Source organism: Gopherus evgoodei, chromosome 6 (assembly GCF_007399415.2).
Source record: "Gopherus evgoodei ecotype Sinaloan lineage chromosome 6, rGopEvg1_v1.p, whole genome shotgun sequence".
Classification (NCBI taxonomy): domain Eukaryota; kingdom Metazoa; phylum Chordata; order Testudines; family Testudinidae; genus Gopherus; species Gopherus evgoodei.
In genome coordinates, this window is record NC_044327.1 from 37,116,672 (window position 1) to 37,134,332 (window position 17,661).

Sequence of the window (17,661 nt, forward strand, 5' to 3'; positions counted from 1 at the left end):
ACAACTGCAAATACTTACCACTAGGCCCTGTAGATAGTGGATATCAGCTGTAGAATATATGGGGACTAATCTTGGAATTTGCCAACAGATAAATTTCCAGGATCAGGTACCGAAAGACAAAAGCTTCCTGAACACTGATATGAGGCTGGATACTTGCCATTTTCAGTAAAGTAAGGCTTTCCCCCAAGCAGGTAAATAGGTGGGCTATTGTTTGTTATGCCACTGGCTGCTCATCTCAATAGCTTCACAGTGTTAGAGTGCTGGATATGTTTATTGCCATCACTGAATATCAGATGTCAGGCATGAACCTGCTCCCTTTGGGGATTTTGCCATTGACTTAGATAGGAGCATGAAAAGATGAAAACAACCTGTTTCTGCTTGGATATAAATTTTCTCAATGCTTATTATGGTCAGTGAGAGTTAAGGCCATGGTGTTAAGTATCCTCAAGTGAATAATGTTTTGCTTTAGTGTTTGAGGGGGTCTCTGCCACACCTATCTCCCCCCCTTTTTTAAAGTTCCTCCACAACCCCTCTTTGTTCAAGCAGCAACTATGAAGCTAACTGAAATGGCATAACCACCAATACCTTTGGGAGCATTGTTTTTGGTTCAGAAAATGTAGTGACACTAAAAGAGTTGAACTTACATATAGTAATTGTGAATGCATGCTGTGCATATTCTTGGGTCATCTGGAATTAAAGAACAAAATTATATAAATGATACTCCAGTTTGAAACATAAAATGCTATACATGGCAAAATTTAGAAATAAACTATTTTCTGATATTGCAGTTATTAGAGATGGGCCTGAACTGGAATCTCAGATCTGAATCCCCTTCAGTTTTGAAGTAATTTCTTCCCAAAACCAGATTCTGGCCTAAATATTGAAGTGACCAGTGATTCTGGGCGCCCAAATTAAAACACCTTAAAGGGGTTAGCTTTTCATAAAGTGCTGAGCACCCATCTTCTGAAAATCAGGACCATTTAAGGGGTCTTAAATTGGGCACCAAAAAATTTAGAGACTCATAATCACTAGTCACTGTTCAAAATGTGGTTTTGGCCTAATTCTAGTTACTATATAGGGAAATTCTTAGTATGACATTTTAAAAAGCAATCTTTGTACACTGCTAGTTTCCAGATGCTTACATCCCTGTGAAGGTGGATGTGCTGATAGCAAATACCTTGTCAAGAGGCTATACCCATCTTTGGGAAAAGCTAAGTTTAGATTGTTTCATTTGGGAGGTGATTGGGTTTGACTCCTATATGGAGGCCTCCAGAGTAAGTTCTGCTGACAGCTTTTCAAATTGCTAAAGCCGGAAGAAGAATGTATCATATTCATGGAGGTCAAAGCAAAACTTACAAATGTTTTGTCTCTCCTTTGAAATGAATGGCAAACAGAGTTATGTATTTTTGCCATTTCTCTCTGATACCATAATTTGCTACACACCCTCAATGCTTGTTTACTCCAGTGGGAGGGAAAGTTACTCAGCAACTCAGAGGAATAGGCCCAATAATTTTATACATGACAAAAAATGGATATAGAAAGGGGCAATGTTGATCCTTATTGCTATGGAAGGTTCAGAGAACTTCGTTTCCGTTCACATCTGTCAGTAGATACATATGTAACACTTATGTGTCCCCTCCTTGTGCAACTGTATAGCAGGGAACAACAAGCTGTCAGAGGGACTCCTACAGCAGGCTCTTGAGCTATTATTTATCAGCTGTAAAAAAGAAAATGATTACAGGGAATGCACGTCTGGAACTGTAGCTAGTGATGACGACCCCTCTGAAAACACACTAATCATTGAATTGTTAATTTCTTTTGTCATTTGGAGGAAATTATAGGTTTATACTGTAAAGGGTAAAGTCATACTCATCTCAGTTCTTTCACTTTTTTCTAGTTAAAACCATTGGAGAACCCAATCGAATATTCAGATTTGCAGCCTTTGTTAAATCAGTGTGACCTGAGTACAGTTGTCTATTGATTTGGTCACTCCATTAAATCATTTGTCAGAACTTGCTACAACATTATTTGTTCCCTGAAAAGTATGTCAATTAAAATGGATACTTTACTGTCCTATACTTGGCAGCTAAAGTGTCTGAGTTAAAATTGTTAATATCCAATTGACCTTGGATAAGAAAAAAATCCAAAGATTATAATTTTGTCTGATGGCAGGCAAAAATAAAAGATGGCTCACACATAATCCTATAATATGGAATTTGCCATTCAATACAGATCCTGCCTTATATTTTCCAAGTTGTTTGAAACCATCTTTGAGAGAGACTCTATTCTGGAAGAACGTATTGAATTAAATTCTTCTCAAACGTGGCTCCCTGAAAACTTGCCAGACTAATACCAAGCTTAATTCCTGGCTAAAACAAACATGAAAGGATGCTGGAATGGCTGTCCATGTGTTCGCATCATATTCAGTAAGAGCTCAGTCTCCATGTGGGTAGCTATAAAAGGACTGGGCAAGCACACCAGTAGAGGTCTCTGGTGTCAGGAATCCTTTTTGGCATGTGACTACTCATGATTGATCTGCATATTATCCTGGTATTATCAGTGTTATTTCCAACTCTACTGGTCCTCCCTCTGCTTCTTTTGAAGCCAAATGTAACGCACCCGTTGATTACAGTGGGCATAGGATTTTACTCCTTAAAAATCTATGGCCAAATTGTGCCCTCAGTTACATGTGCACAACTCCCATTGACTTCATTTACTTTGTGATCTTGTTACAGAGATATGAGCTAATATATATCACCTGGAGTTCATGGAGAAAGTCATTTGGTTTCTCTTCCACTTTGTAACAAATTGACACCCCCCTTCTGCCCTCCCCCCCCCACTTTCTCCAGGACAATAAAGCTGGAGTGGAGATAATATGTGGTGTAAAAATAGTTCATGTTTTGATATAAGAAAGGTACATTCAAAGATTACATTCAAAGACTGTTGGTCAAATGTCAAAGACTAATTTCAGTTGGAGTTCTCTAGTTTGGGAAATTGTTTGCTGCGTTTTCTATTCCCGAAGGGAAGTATTGACATTCATGTTACAAGCATAATGGCATTATGCTGCAGGAGTATTTATGGTTGAACAGATAAAGTAAAACTGAAAGAGATTTGTAATATTACCATAGAGGCTTAAATAGATGTTTACTATATAAGTTTATGCATATTAAAAATAAATTCCAAATGTGTTTTGGAAATCCTGGTGATGTTTCATTATGTCTGTTCACAGTATTTAGCCAGAGTCTGATTCTGGAAACATTACTTACATTACTGGCCCTCTGTACTGAATTTCTCCCATTGAGTATAATTTACTCACACAAGTAGTTCCATCAAATTAGAACCAGATCCTGAAATGACTCAAGCATACACTTAACTTTATACACCGTGAGTATAATTTTATGTACTCTTTGTTTTAGCTTTCCGTTTGTTTATTAACTATCACCTTTTTAATTAAATTGCTTGGAGAAAAAATTAATTGACTTAGCCTTGAGCCTGCAATGTGCTAAGCACACCCAGCTCCTCTTGCAGTCAGGAGGAGATGGAGGTATTCTGCGCCTGGCATTATCAAGCCCTTGCTCTCCTTTTTAAATTTAATTAAAGGTAATGACTAGAAATGATTTGATATTACACTACGGTCTTCCTTTAAGGATCAAGATTTTGTAATTGCTTAATTTCAAGTTATTGCTAATTGTATTGCCTGTTACGTTTCTCTGAACAATAACATGAGATAATATAAAAAAGTATTTTATGTTTTAATGTGTCACCGATGAGTATAATTATATTTTACCACTACAACTTTTTTTACTTGCACTTTATTGGCTCTCAGTTAAAGCAACTGAAACATACACTGCTATCATAATGGGAATGTTGACTAGAGATTGGCTCAAACCAAAACCCCAGCACCAAGGCAGTCCCCAAACTTTGGGAAATATCAGACCCAAGCTTTGTTGCTTGGGTCTTCTCCGGTTGTGTGAAAGATGTGGTTTTTTTTCCTTCCATTTTTGTCCCAGTTTTCTTTTTTCACCTTTCTTTTCCTTTTTCTCTTGACACCATTACACCTTTCTTTGGGCGGCCTGAACATCTGAGAGCCAGCCAGGTGAGAAAGTACATCACTGTATAACAGCAAGAGAGAAGACCAGATTCTGCTCTCAATTACGGTGCTGTAACACAGGAATAACTTTAATTTTGATTACTGTGGCTTTATTTACAAAAGAAAAAGAAAAAGACATGGTCTTTTCCCCAAAGATTATACAGTCTAATTTGACTCATGATGTAAGGAAAGGTTGTAATGAACAAAAGAGGAGATAGGGTATAAGAAGTCAAAGATTATGTGGTTACTCAGTGTGTTCCATGTAATGGTTCCATAGCTTGAGAGGGCAGTGGGTCTCAGGAGTGAGTGATAATAAATTCATTTTCTTCAACACCAGGGGAGATCTGGATTTTTAGGAGGCATTTGAAATGAGAAGAGGTTGAATGGGAGGAAGTACTATCAAGTGGAACAGGTCAGTTGATGTAATGGATTTAATTTATACTAGCTTGCAAAATAACAATCTGGTCCAAAATGTGCCAACCCCTGATGTGATAGGTTATACATGAAGATAAGAATGGCCCTACTATGTCAGACTAATGGTCCATCTAGCCCAGAATCTTGTCTTCCTAAGTGTTGTCTTACATATCACAGTTAGTAGTTTCACAGTTTCATAAACCAAAACTGCATATAACTGTTATACACCAAAACTGCAATGGGATAGCTGTATATCTAGTCGTCTGCAGTCAAGTGCTTCTGCTAGCAGTCAGGGGATGAATCCCACACATAAGAACTTTCTGATCTCTGGTTTACAGAGAGGAATTAATGGCTCAATCTTACTCCTGTTGATGTTAATGGCAAGAATCCATCAATGGGAGGAGGAGCAGGCCCCTAAGTGAGAGGTTAAGCAGAGAGTGTACACCATCAATACAATTGTGGTAGCAGTATTTAGTCAGGGGTCATTGAAATAAACCAGCTGAAAATCAGATCATTCAGCATGAAGGGTTTGTCTGGAGGTGATCAGTCATAAAAATAGAATAAAAAGGAAAATGTCTAACTTGGGTGAGAGTATAAACTATAGTGTGTTTTTGGTATTTCAGAAACATAATGAGATGAATCCGAGCAGTTTGATAGGTGCGTTATTTTTAAAGTAAGTTTCACATTTATTGAGACGTTAGGGCTATCATTCATGTTTGAGAAAAAACTGTATTGTACAGAAATACATATCTCACTGAGCTAACACCTGATACTTTTACTAATGTTGAATAGTACATTACTCCACAAGTGATTCCACAGAAGTCAATAGGACTAGTGGTGGAGTAAGGCACTACTTAGTGTGAGTATGGGTATCAGAGAGCAACACTACAGTCCTAATCTTGTACCTCAGAAGTCCATCGGAGTTTTGCCATTGACTTGAATGGCAGCTGAATCAGTCTGTCCCCTGCTATCAAAAATGTGTAGCCAGGGCAAGGCTTATATAATAAACATTTAACTTCCCTTTCATATGCAGATAGTCCCAGAAGATTTGCATTTGCTTCAGTCAGTAAGAGGTTCTATAAATGCTCTTCCTTATGTAAAGGCACAAACCCAAAGCTTACACCTGTTTGTAACTGTTTAAAAAAGTAGATGCTTGTGATTAATACTTGAGGTGAAGTTGCTGAGAGGTTCATTGTTAAATTTTACATACATTTTAGTTCTTTGATAAACATCAAATAAATAGCAGAACTTACCAGCAACAGATCAGCCACAAACTCTTATTTATTGTTTATTTCTACAGAGAATTCTGACTTGAAGTGGCTGCTGACATCATAATTTTAGACTGTTAAAGTAGAGCATTTGTACCTTGCAAAGCCAAGCAGATTTCTAACATATAACATAATGACTGCCATTCCACTCCCAGAATAATTCTATGGTTAAATGGTTTAATGAGATTCTAAAGATCAGGCTTCAAACCTCCAATAATGAGAAGGCAAAATTCTGCTCTCAGTCACACTGTGAATCTGGATTAGCTCAATGAAATTGATGGAATCTTACCCATGGAAATGAAAGCAGAATTTGGGTCAGATTTTGCCAAAACCCAATACTCCCAGGAGTCAAAGTTGAACTGCTTTGTGAATAGTAACAAATGATTTCAGCTCTGCAGATGCCAAGCTGGAAATAGTAAAGAGGCGGTGCTGAAGTTCTAAAACTGCTGAAATTCTAGGTCATATTCATCCCTTGAATAAATCCATTGACTTAATGGGCTTTTCTCAAGCATGAATTGACCCAGTAACGTTATTTCACAAAGAAAGAAAATGCTACAAAAAAAGAGCCTTTCATTTACTGATTCTTATTAGATATGTTTAATATTATAAGCACCCAAGGAAAGTCTTCATGGGAAGATACTGTTGGAAAGACAATGTCCTTTAATCTCATGTTCTGCCTAAACCAAAATGTCACCGCTGAAAATAAAAATAATAATAAAAAAAAAAACGGTTCCAAATTTACTGGGTATTATTTTTAGACAGATTGCAATTCCCACTTAAGAAGCCAGTGCAAACAAGACCTATTATCTGCAAAGCTAAAACCCATCCTGTGAGATTAACCTCTGGAGGAAGATTTACTCTAAGATAAAAGAGGATCTTTATAGTAAAGTTCTCTGTATTTTGGAAGTCTATGCCTATTCATAATCAGAGATATCTTTAAGAAATGAAGTTTTCCTTTGTGCTTCTCAGGTTGCTATGGGAACTAGATCACTTTCTATTCATTAATCAAGAACGCAACAGCCAGAGTCCCAATTTGTACCGTACGCTTGAATCTTTGTTCACAGTGTCACCCTTTAGACATCTCGTGGGTTCTTTAAATCTTCTCCAAAAACATTCTCTCTCACTCTAGCTCCATTATATTCCATTTTCTCCAGCTCATTCTGTGTAATGGCTTTGCAGAGTATTTTGAAAGTTATTCAGTCTTCCTTCTCTGTTTGTTAGCTCCCTTGCAGTCAAGATTGATTTGGATGACCTTTAACAGCTACTCAGATTTATACTGGTGTAAATGAGGCATATTTGGTCCAAAATGCTTATTCCTGAGTTCGTTCTTCCAGGAATACTGCCACTCAGAATGTTTCAGTATTTATTCTTATAAAGAATGCTTGAACGAGAACAATGTAGTTGCTCATTTGACTCTTTTTCTTTGGCTTGATAATCACTCCAACTAGTAAATACTGCTACTTATCCTTCATATGATACTGTGGAAGAGGTTTATGGAAGTGAAGGGAAGTAACTTAGCAGAGGGGCTGCTGGATTGGTGAATATGTGGCTCCACTGGCCATTCTCCCATGGAGTGCACTGGCTGGTTGAAAAAAAAGTATGTATCATATGTGCTATATTTTCATACATAGCATATAACTAAAACTACAAATATCTTCCAGCTCTGGAGGCATCTTTACTTTAACCAATTTCAGAAACTCTATAAACAGTGAAATAAAATGAGCCAGATTCTGCAGTTCCACCAGAGTAGGTCTGTTGACCTTAAAGGAGATGTAGCACAGTCACTTTCTAAAGAGCTATGGTAGATCTCTGAAGAAAGTTTAAAATTCATTGCTTTTAAAAGAACCTGGAGAAACTGAGATACAGAAGCAAGCTCTGAGTCTGGGAGTAGATGGCACATGCTCTCTCATCAAAGAATCAAATGTGATCAAGTTACAAGAATAATAAAAGGGATACAAGGAACAGTTGTGAAGCCTTGGTTCATGACAGTTTTCGGATTATTACAAACAAACCAAAACACTCTCCCAATGTTTATTGCTCCACTGACTTTCTGGTTTAATGGCTAGTTTAGTCAAAGTTACAGAATTCAGAGATCAAGGACCAGTGCATACTGTCCATCACTGACCTTCAAGCAATGGGATATGCAATATACCTGATGCACTGGGATTGATTTCCTCTGTGATTTTGGGGTGCCTCTCAGACTTAATTTCTTGTTGCAGGCTAGTGTGCATTTCTAGATTTGTTCATCTCTAGGTGTGCCAGGATTTGCATTAACCTTATTTACAATTGCAAGAGATATCAAGAGGAAGCTTGAGGTCTGGATCTGTATTGTATTGTGCATTGGACCCACATGCTGGTGGCCAGGTCAGCAGATGGATCACAACTGAGCTTCAAGACTAAAGTCAGTTACCTTTGATAGTTTGGTAGACAGGGCAGGTGCAAGGTCCAGCACACACCTCGGTTGCACTAATTGATGTCTCAGCTATTGTCACCTGATGTCCTTATTATTCACCTTGGTGAAAATGATTTGGGGAATTGCACTGGATCAGATTTAAGGATTATGACACACAGAGATGCAGAGCTGATTTATCCAGTTATTGCCTCACACTTGATTGGTTTGGTCAGAGGTGCTTGCAAGATGAGTGTGGTGCAGAGGGGCATTGAGCCATCCCACATTGACAGAACATGAAAAAAATGTGAACAATGAGGTAGCCAGGATAATTTTGGGAATTGAAGGGTGGGGCATGGTGATAGCTGACAAAATGGGCCTGAGTTCTTTAGGGAGGACAGAGTGCATCTGTCAGATGCTGAGGGGAGGAGCAACATTTGACTCTTTGATCTTAGGGACAGTATCATGCAGGAGATGAGTATTAGGCACACGAGGTGTGTGATGCTACTTGTTGGTGTTCTCAGTGACTGGTGTCCAGTGCAGGTGAAGGCTAAAAGGGACAGCTCCCTGAGGTAAATGACACCTCGGATGCACAGTTGGACCTTGTGCTCATGTGGGGGGAGGAGCTTGAAATCTTTGCAGACTGAGGCTCCCCCCACCCTGTCTTGTGGCTTCACCCTTCTGCCTTTCTGCCCTTCTCTCTCCCAAACAGCCCTCCACTTGATCTTTTGAAAGGCAAAAATTGCAGGCTCCATAGCTACAGGTGAAATGTTTTATGAATAGCCCAACTCCAGCCTGAATCACAGCCTGAAAGAGTGGCTTGCTATCTGTGCCTGTTTGCCAAAGCAGAGAGATCTTTTAATACCTTCTCCTCTCTTCTAAAATCTGCCTCTGTGACACAGCAGCATTTCTAATGTAATAACACGTATATTCTTGTCAGCAGCTCATGGATCATGCTCAAGCGATTTCTCTAATGTCATATTTGACGCTATTGTCTACATCTGACATCTTGTTTCCTTCATTTCTGGCTTCAGGAGAGATTTAGGATGAATTGTAAGATCCACATTGCTAGGGCCAGGGAACTTGAGACACACAATTAGGTGCCTCAGGTTCTGTGTTTTAGGGCCTTCTTAGCTAGCATCCACAGAGGCAGGCTTATTAGCTAGATAATATTCTTAGCATTAAAATCAGCAAGCATGTCTGTTATACCACTGCCATCATGCAGCAGCAACCGTTCTCATGTAAGACCCACTTGCAGTAACAAAGATTGAATCACAGAAATTGGAAATGCCACAATACACATTTTCACCAGTCCTAAAATTCATTTATGTGTTTGGTGCCATAATAATAAGCATTGTTTTGTGAGCTGCCACCATTCAGTGTAGTGAAGCAGAGAACAAGAGGATTCATGTTTGCCAGCCAGGAATCAGCAGAGATGATGATGGCAAAAAAGAGGAGTCTTTAACTCCCTCATCTTATTCCAGTGTTGGTTACAGGACCAACCACCCCTCGGTGGGAAGATGAGGATTCAGTATGAATGTAGGCTTCCTACAGCAGTGAGGCTGCAGTAGTTACCATAAGACATAGTCTGGTGAAAGAGCCCTTCTCCACTGCACCTGCAGAATTCTCTAGCACCCAGCTTGGTTAGTTACTAGTGTTGTGCACTAGGATAAGAATTAGGGTCTGCTTTCTAGGTCTCAGTAAAAATGGCTATTTAAAAATATGGATTTCACAATACATTGCATGATACCTAGTATTTGTAGCTCTGACTCACACCAGTGCACCCTAAATACATAATTAATAATGTCTATTTTTTGAGCATTTTCCTATAAATGGTCTGACTGGTCTGTAACAATGTATTTTGCCTTATCACTGCTGTATTTGTTTTAATAACATCAATACTTTTCATCTCAAAATGGCTTATTATCATTAATTATGTTTCAGAATACCTTTGTGAGAGAAATAAGTGTCAATACATCCTTCGACATGTGGAGACTAAGGCAGAGAGAGGTTAAGTGACTTATCTATGCCTAAAACTAGACTGCTTCTTTTCCTTATCCCAACACTGGGGATTGGGTCATTGTGCAAGCATCTGCCATCTTCATCTGTCTGAGGAGGCATCAAGTTCCATCTGCTTACCACCTTCTTTTGGCTAATCCATTCATCGCTTCCTTGGCTTTCCTCAAGATCTTTCCTACCCTCTCCTGCCATATTACCTTCACTGGGTCCTAAAACTAAACTACTGAAGTACAATAGCTAACAGAAACTGAGCGTAAAGTCTGATCCTGAAATATTACATTTATCTTTGTTGATCACTTGTCATCAACTTTTACTAAGAGATTGCTGATATAGGTCAGTCAAGACATAAATAATTAGCTACAGCAGACCCAAGTTGTGGCAAGCAAGAATTCTTCTGCCCGCAGACTACTAGCAACACACTCAGTTCAATTATCTTAATTAATCTGACTCTACAGAGTATATTTGAAGTTACATGCATTACCAAAGAATCACAGTTTATAAAAAGAAAAAAATCAGTTAAACCTTTGTGATTTGCTGCAGGTAACAAATCCATCAATCAACAAGCTTATTGCCGTGTGTTTGTGATGTATCTCGCTTTCTTATTTCATTCATCCTATAAGTCATCCTGCAGTCAGTGAAAGCTGTGGTTCACTCACAACCCAGGGTGACAGCAGGATAATAATAGTTAGTTCTAGTTGGGCTATTACACTATTTTCTAGAAAGATTTGTTTATCCCCAGAAACTCCTAGTGCACAGCTGATTGAGAGTGTCCCAATTACCATTATGCCCTGATCCGAGACAAAATTCCTTAGTGTTGTCAGAGGGGAGATATGTCTGAGACAAGCAAAGACTGCAGGATCAGGCTTCAGAAAGAAAACGTTACATCTGGCATTTTTGGATGAATACAAATGCATCAAATTCAGTATTTTCCCAGCAGACATAACATTTCACTATTTTGTGTCTTTTGTGGCACTAGGATGTTTTTACAACCTTTGTCATCAGAAACCACTTTTGCCTGGGCAGAGAAGCATAGCCCAGCTGTTTGCTCTCAGAGATATGTAATCTATCCATTTCTGATCAGCTATGAGAACCCTCTTCCTTCATTTGTCTTAGCTGCAAACTAAGCTAATGATGCAGTCAAAATCTAACCAATTAATAACAGCAAAAAAATAAAAAAATATACAAACAGCCCTCCCAGAAGCTCTGTCCAGTTCATATTAAATCTAAACTTAACAATAATGTTCTACTGTAGGGACGCATGATGACTTTTGAAATCTGTTCAGGATCTTGCTTTCTGCCTGCTTTTGTGCTTCAGTTTAAAATCCAGTGGCAGCATTTTAAAATAACCATATCCGCTGTTCTATCAGTGCATCTGTCTTAGCCAAAAATCACAAAGATTTTCTAGAGTTTCAACCAAACTTTCTGCACCCTGAAAACTTCTGACCTTTTGTTTGTGCTAAAAATTGATCCTTATTTTGCCTGACTCTTGCCAACTGTCTCAAGCTTTGATTGGAGCTTTTGGAAACCCAGTTTAAATCAGAACTTCAAAGATAAGGGTCAGAAGGGAATTGAGAAGCAAACCTCATGATGAGTTTATATTTAGGAGATAAATTACATTAGAATAGGATGTCCCATTTGCCAACTACTTTAGCCCCTTTTCCTGTTTCCCAGTTGTCCATGAACAGGAAGATTTGCATAGCAGCAGATTCTCCACTCTCTCTCCTCTTCTAGCCAACCTTACAGCAAGTAGGGAGTTTGGGGAGGGGTAGGACTGCAAGCTTACGAAAGGTCCACACAGTCATATTGAATCCTTCCCTCCTGCCTCCATTTTTACAGTGGTTCTCAAACTGTGGGTTGAGACCCCAAAGTGGGTCGATACTCCATTTTAATGGGGTCGCCAGGGCTAGCATTAGTCTCACTGTGGCCTGGGACTGAAGATGAAGCCCGAGCCCTGCCACCCTGGGCTGATGCCGAAGTCCAAGGGCCTCAGCCCGGGGCGGGGCTCAAACTCCAGCCCATCTCCACCGAGGGTTATGTAGTAATTTTTGTTGGTACAAGGGGGTCACGGTGCAATGAAGTTTGAGAACTACATTCCATTGCCAAAGGAACATCCACAGTCATGAAAGAAGGTGTTGAACTTGATAGTATTTATACTGAGTAACTGGTCACCTAAGTCAAATGCTATTATGTTTGCTCATTTATCGAATGAACAATTAAGAACTGCAGGGCTTGAATAAGTCACTTGTGGTGAAAACATCTGTATGAATACAAATTTGTATGGGTATTTATTTGTTCACAAAAAAGTAAAAATATCATGATCACATGCATGCAAGCTTGAAAACAGTAAATCAAAGTGACTGTGAATACTGCGGGTGAGAGTGCATTCATGAATTTTCTTTTAATAAATGTTTGCAGATACCTCTTTCAGTATTCACTTTGCTTTAGATGGCTCCATTCAATTTACTGCTGTAGCTAGTGTTACAAAGCAATAATTTTAACTAGGGATTTGGCCAAACCAACGTGCTAGATATGAACAACCCCGAACAGTGGAAACTTGTTGACATCTGGATCTAGAGTTTGTGATTCAGGCCCATCTCTAATTTTAACACATTTGGATACAGACTGTTGAAAGACACTAGGGCAAATTCCTCTCTTATTTATACCACTATAAATTCAGAGTAACTCTGTTGATTGCAGTAGAGTTACTGCAATTTATAACAAGATAATTAGAGTAAAATTTGGACTCATGTACTTTCCTTTCCTTTAACTTTTTGGAAATCGCTTGACAGCAAAAAGTTCCTTTCTGTGATGTGAATTTCCTCATCATGTATAATTAATCCCCACTTGGACACTATTTTGTCTTCCTGTTGGGTCACCCCGTTCTCCTTCAGTCCCTGGGTTATAGATTCGTCTGTTGTACTTCTGTCAACATAGCCATGATGAAGTCAGGTTTCTTAACACAAATGTATTAAAGCCAGCTAAATTAAACTAACTGCAACATCTTTTCAACATTTAAGTCTCCAAAAGAAATGCCAAGGGCCAAAAATAGTGGTGAATTGTCTGTCTCCATTTGAATTAATATAAGGCAGATTAGAATTAATTGTTCTGGACTGAGTAGATGGTATTTATTTGAGGATGTCAAACATTCTGACAGAACCACATTGTGAATAGGAGACGCATTTCTTTAGCCTCATGAAAAAATACTAGTATTAATCAATTTTTGAGACACTGAAGCTCAGCAGAAGTAAATTGCCCTGTAATGGAGTCTGACTTTACAGAGTTTCTTCAAAGAAGAGAAATAGTCTAGTGGTCTGTGCTCAGGCCTAGAATGTCTGAGGTCTATTTCTGGTTCTGACATAAACTCTTTCTGTAGCTTTGGAAAATTCACAAAATCTCTTAGTGGGGGTACAAATACTTAAATATCTCAGAAGAGTGTCATGAAGATGAATAAGGTAAACATCATTCTCAATGTATAATGTATGATGTAGCTAAAATATGGCTCTGTGTTCAAGAATCACACCATCTGAAATGCAGCTTGCTCTGGGACAGAATGAGCAGTGCTCATTAACCCCACACAAGGATTTAGGATCAGAGATGAAAAGGAATAATATATCCCCAACTGAAACTGCCAGGGAAATGGCACATAAAAACAACACATACCAAGCTGACACCTCCGGCATCCATCTGCACATGGCACGCAATCTTCAGAGTTAGGGTCCTCCACTTCACCTGCGCATTGAAGATTCCAAGTTTAGAGTTAATTCTAGCAAAATGAAGGGTCAATATTTAAAGCATTCAGCAGGGATACTGAAAATAAATGTATCAATCTGGCCAAACCCTAAGGGTATTATTCATTTTAACTCAGTGTGATTCTTCTCCCACTTACACTTGTGTAACTCGATTCACCTGAAGGGACTGACTCCCAATTTACATGGATACATGTGAGAGGGGAACCAGAACTTGAATTAAGGCCCTTAGGATTTGGTCTTTTTGTGTATCAGGAAACAAGGGCCAGATTTTCAACTGAGAATCTGGCCTGGGGTATTATTCCTACTGGCGGGTGCTTACCTTCTCTACACTCGTGTTTCAGACATCTGTTATCAGCGAGGTAATATCCCTTGAAACATCTATTGCACTGGGTGGAATCAAGGCATATTTCACACTGCTCTAAGCAAGACTGACAGGCGCTGTTCTCCTCTGAATGGTAGTAGCCTTGTGGACAGCTCTCTCTGCACTCTCCCATGTACAGGAAACGTTTTTTCCCTCTCTTGTCTGTGCAGCAAAAACACAGTGGGGGAAATAGATCAGCAGTAAAAGAGATATCATTTAGCTAAGGCAGAAAAAGTAGTGTTAACATTGAACACCAGAGCTTCAGCTGATGGTCAGTTAGTGAGGCTCAGTTGAAGTCAAAGAAATTATTTCACCAGTTTACACCAACTGAGGATCTGTACCCAACACTTTCCATAGTGTTGGGAAATTATGGCACTAAAAATTTCATAACAGTTATTTCAAGTGTACAAAACTTTAAACACACCCACAATCCTCAAATATGGACAGAGATGCTTCCATGATTGGGACTCTCACCCTGAATTCTCCTTAACACATTTGGGTCTGACAGAAGAGGCCTCTCCCTGAACTTGGATATCTTTCACTTAGACTTTGGGGAAGCTTGAGTCTTCACTGGAATCTTCATCCTGATTACTCTGAATCTTGAAAGTTTGGATTTTGGATTGAATTTAGAAGTGTAAGCTTGTCTATTTTATACTGAAGCACCAGTGATCTCTAGTGTTTCAAGGTAAAAACTGGCAGGTCCACTAGATGAAATTCCCCTCCCATGTCTACTCCACAGAGTCATTTCAGTAGTGAAACCTCTTCCCTCAGGCTACCCCACCTTCTGCCTGAAACAATGTAGCAGGTATAACTCAGGGCGCTTGCGTTGCAGCGTAGGGAGCTCTTTACAAGTCACCTTACAATACTATTATTACTGTGCTAACTGTATTACGTTGCATCAATATTTTCCCCATGACAATTTTTGAAGCTGCAGTTAGAACCTAAATATTATTAATGGGTAGTTGCTTTGCTGTCAAAAGAGCTATTCATACTCTTTTATTTTTACTTTTTGTGTGTGAATTTTGGTTATTCATGAAAGTTGCAGAATGGATTCTAGTCTGCTCAGGTTCTGATACTGTGACTGTTACCATGGTATCTGCCTCTCTGGGTGCCCATAGAGGTGGAAGTTCTGTATTGCTGCCAGAATAGGGGCAGAATGGGCAGCAGCAGTGCAAGCTTTTCCCCACGCTGTTGAAATCCTGACAAGAAGATACTGCTTATAGGGGTAAAAGTGTGGCTTAGGCTCTGTGTCCATTTGGTCTCAGCCTCTGGAATGAGATTGCCAAGGTGGGTACCAATTAGTACATATTGTAATAGTGTTTTCTGTGATGTAGACTTCTATGAATTGAGAACTGGACTGAGACCATCAACTCATGTATTTCACATTTGAGTTGTCAGTGTCAGTCAGATGCGAAAGATTTTGGGTCACTACCAACCTGGTCTGAATTTGAACTGGCTTCTTAGAAGTGAAAGGCTCCATATTCCCTTATCAATAGTCTGAGTCAGTTCATCAATAACAAACTCTAACTCGATTATTTTATAAAAAATGTTATTCGATTAGTATTTGGGAATCTTAATGGAAAATAATACCTAATGAAAAGAGAGGTTCTTTGGAAGATGATCTACATTTGAGAGATGTTAAGCCTGTCAAGGCAAGTGATTCAGATGCCTTTGTCCATACAACAAGCTTGTGCTGTGTTGCTACCACTTGGTAGGGCAATGGCCTGTATTAATTGCACAGTCAAGCTCTTGCTGAATTTATGATGTTATAAGTTTTGCTTGCTCATTTAGTCCTAAGTGACAATTAGAAATACCAACAGGTGTACAGAATTGTATGTATAAATCTTGTAGCTGCTTGTTTGCCCATTGGTACATAGAGTTTAAGTACCTCTGATAACATAAAATTGTGGTTTAAGTAACATAAATATTGTCAGGAAAACATTATTCAAGAAAATATTATGACAAAGCCACATAATCCATTCCTGTCTTTTCAGCAGCTGAATACTATTTACTTTTAGTAACTTTTTAGATTATACCCCCACAAATCTAACACATGTTCATGTACAGTACTTTACTCTACTGTAATTGCAAAGTAAAAAAGAATTCCTTCTATCATGGAATTCCCTGTATTATCTGTTTAAATATAATCTGTTAAGAGATTAGATTAGATTTCTTTTGTGTGGATGGTAGCATTCTCTTTAGGAATATGGAAGTGGGTTCACTATACATCTGCATCTGACCTAAATCTGCTTTAGACAGGATCCTGGTGATCCCATATCTCCTATTATCTACCTTGTTCTGCAATGATTGTTACTGTTATGTCCTTAGCTCCCAAAGAGCAGCATTTTCTGAGACATACACATTCTTACTATAATAAGTATTTGAAACATACATTTTTCACTGCTAAACAGGAGTACTGGAGCTGAAACATACTTGTATTCCTACCAAAGTTGGTTGAAGTTTGGATTTTGGAGTCAGGCTTGACTCTACCTCTGTAATGTGCCTAAGCTAGAACACTGAATTAGAACACACAGCCCGCACCAGCTATGGAAAAGTTCAGACTTGCTTCAGAATCTGGATCTGAGCTTTATGACTCTGACACATGGCTCACCTTTGAATATAATTTAATATATTTCTTCCAAGCAGGGGGGCAGTTAGAAGCAGATGGAAGATGAAGCTATTGTGGCTATTATACATGTTTCATTTAAGTGAATTGTGATGAAAGAGCAGACTTTTTTCTGGTTTGGGTTAGCACTAAAAGGCTTCCAGGGTTGACTAGATCGCCTAGTGCAGCTTTTCTATTTCCGAACTTAGGTTTTCTGTTTTATTTAACCAAAAACATTTCCTTTAATTTTTTTTATTTTTGCCTCTCTAAAGGCAGGCATAATTCCAGATACATTAGGCTCTCTTTGTTGGATAAATAATGAACTGACCCAACAAGAACAGAATACATCTGTATTTTCAAGAGTGTTTTTCATACAAACGGAATTCCAGGACATTATACCAAATTAAATCATGAGGATAGCCCGAAACAGTGACAGAAGTTCCACTGACATCAACATGGCCAGGATTAGTCCTGAGAGCAGAGGCAAAGAGTAATTAAGAGGCGAAGGAAAAAGTTGTAAGAAGAAATCTGACTTACCTGTACCACAAGCAGTACATTTGTTTGGTTCACTTCCACTGCAATCCATGCAGGTATGATGGCACAAATGGCATTGGTTGTTAAATTCAAATTTCCCTTTGGGGCATTGCAACACACATCGTCCATCATCAAAAAATCTGTGGTAGCAGAGAAAGGCAAAATACCACAATTAGAGTCTATAGCTCTCTCTTCATCTTTAAAACAAACAAAGAAAATGTCCCTTCTCACC

The 17,661-nt window shown here is 38.8% G+C and overlaps 1 protein-coding gene across 2 annotated transcripts in view; it reads right to left on the reverse strand.

Annotated features, from left to right (window-relative positions):
- The window catches only part of PCSK5 (proprotein convertase subtilisin/kexin type 5), a 302,119-nt gene that overhangs the window by 36,023 nt on the left and 248,435 nt on the right, over positions 1-17,661 (reverse strand). For both annotated transcript variants that reach the window (XM_030566779.1, XM_030566778.1), the window contains exons 22-25: positions 17,433-17,569; positions 14,249-14,452; positions 13,841-13,909; positions 645-687 (exon numbers count right to left, since the gene is read on the reverse strand). In XM_030566779.1, the coding sequence (XP_030422639.1) occupies positions 645-687; positions 13,841-13,909; positions 14,249-14,452; positions 17,433-17,569 (453 nt within the window). The remainder of the gene's footprint in view (positions 1-644; positions 688-13,840; positions 13,910-14,248; positions 14,453-17,432; positions 17,570-17,661) is intronic.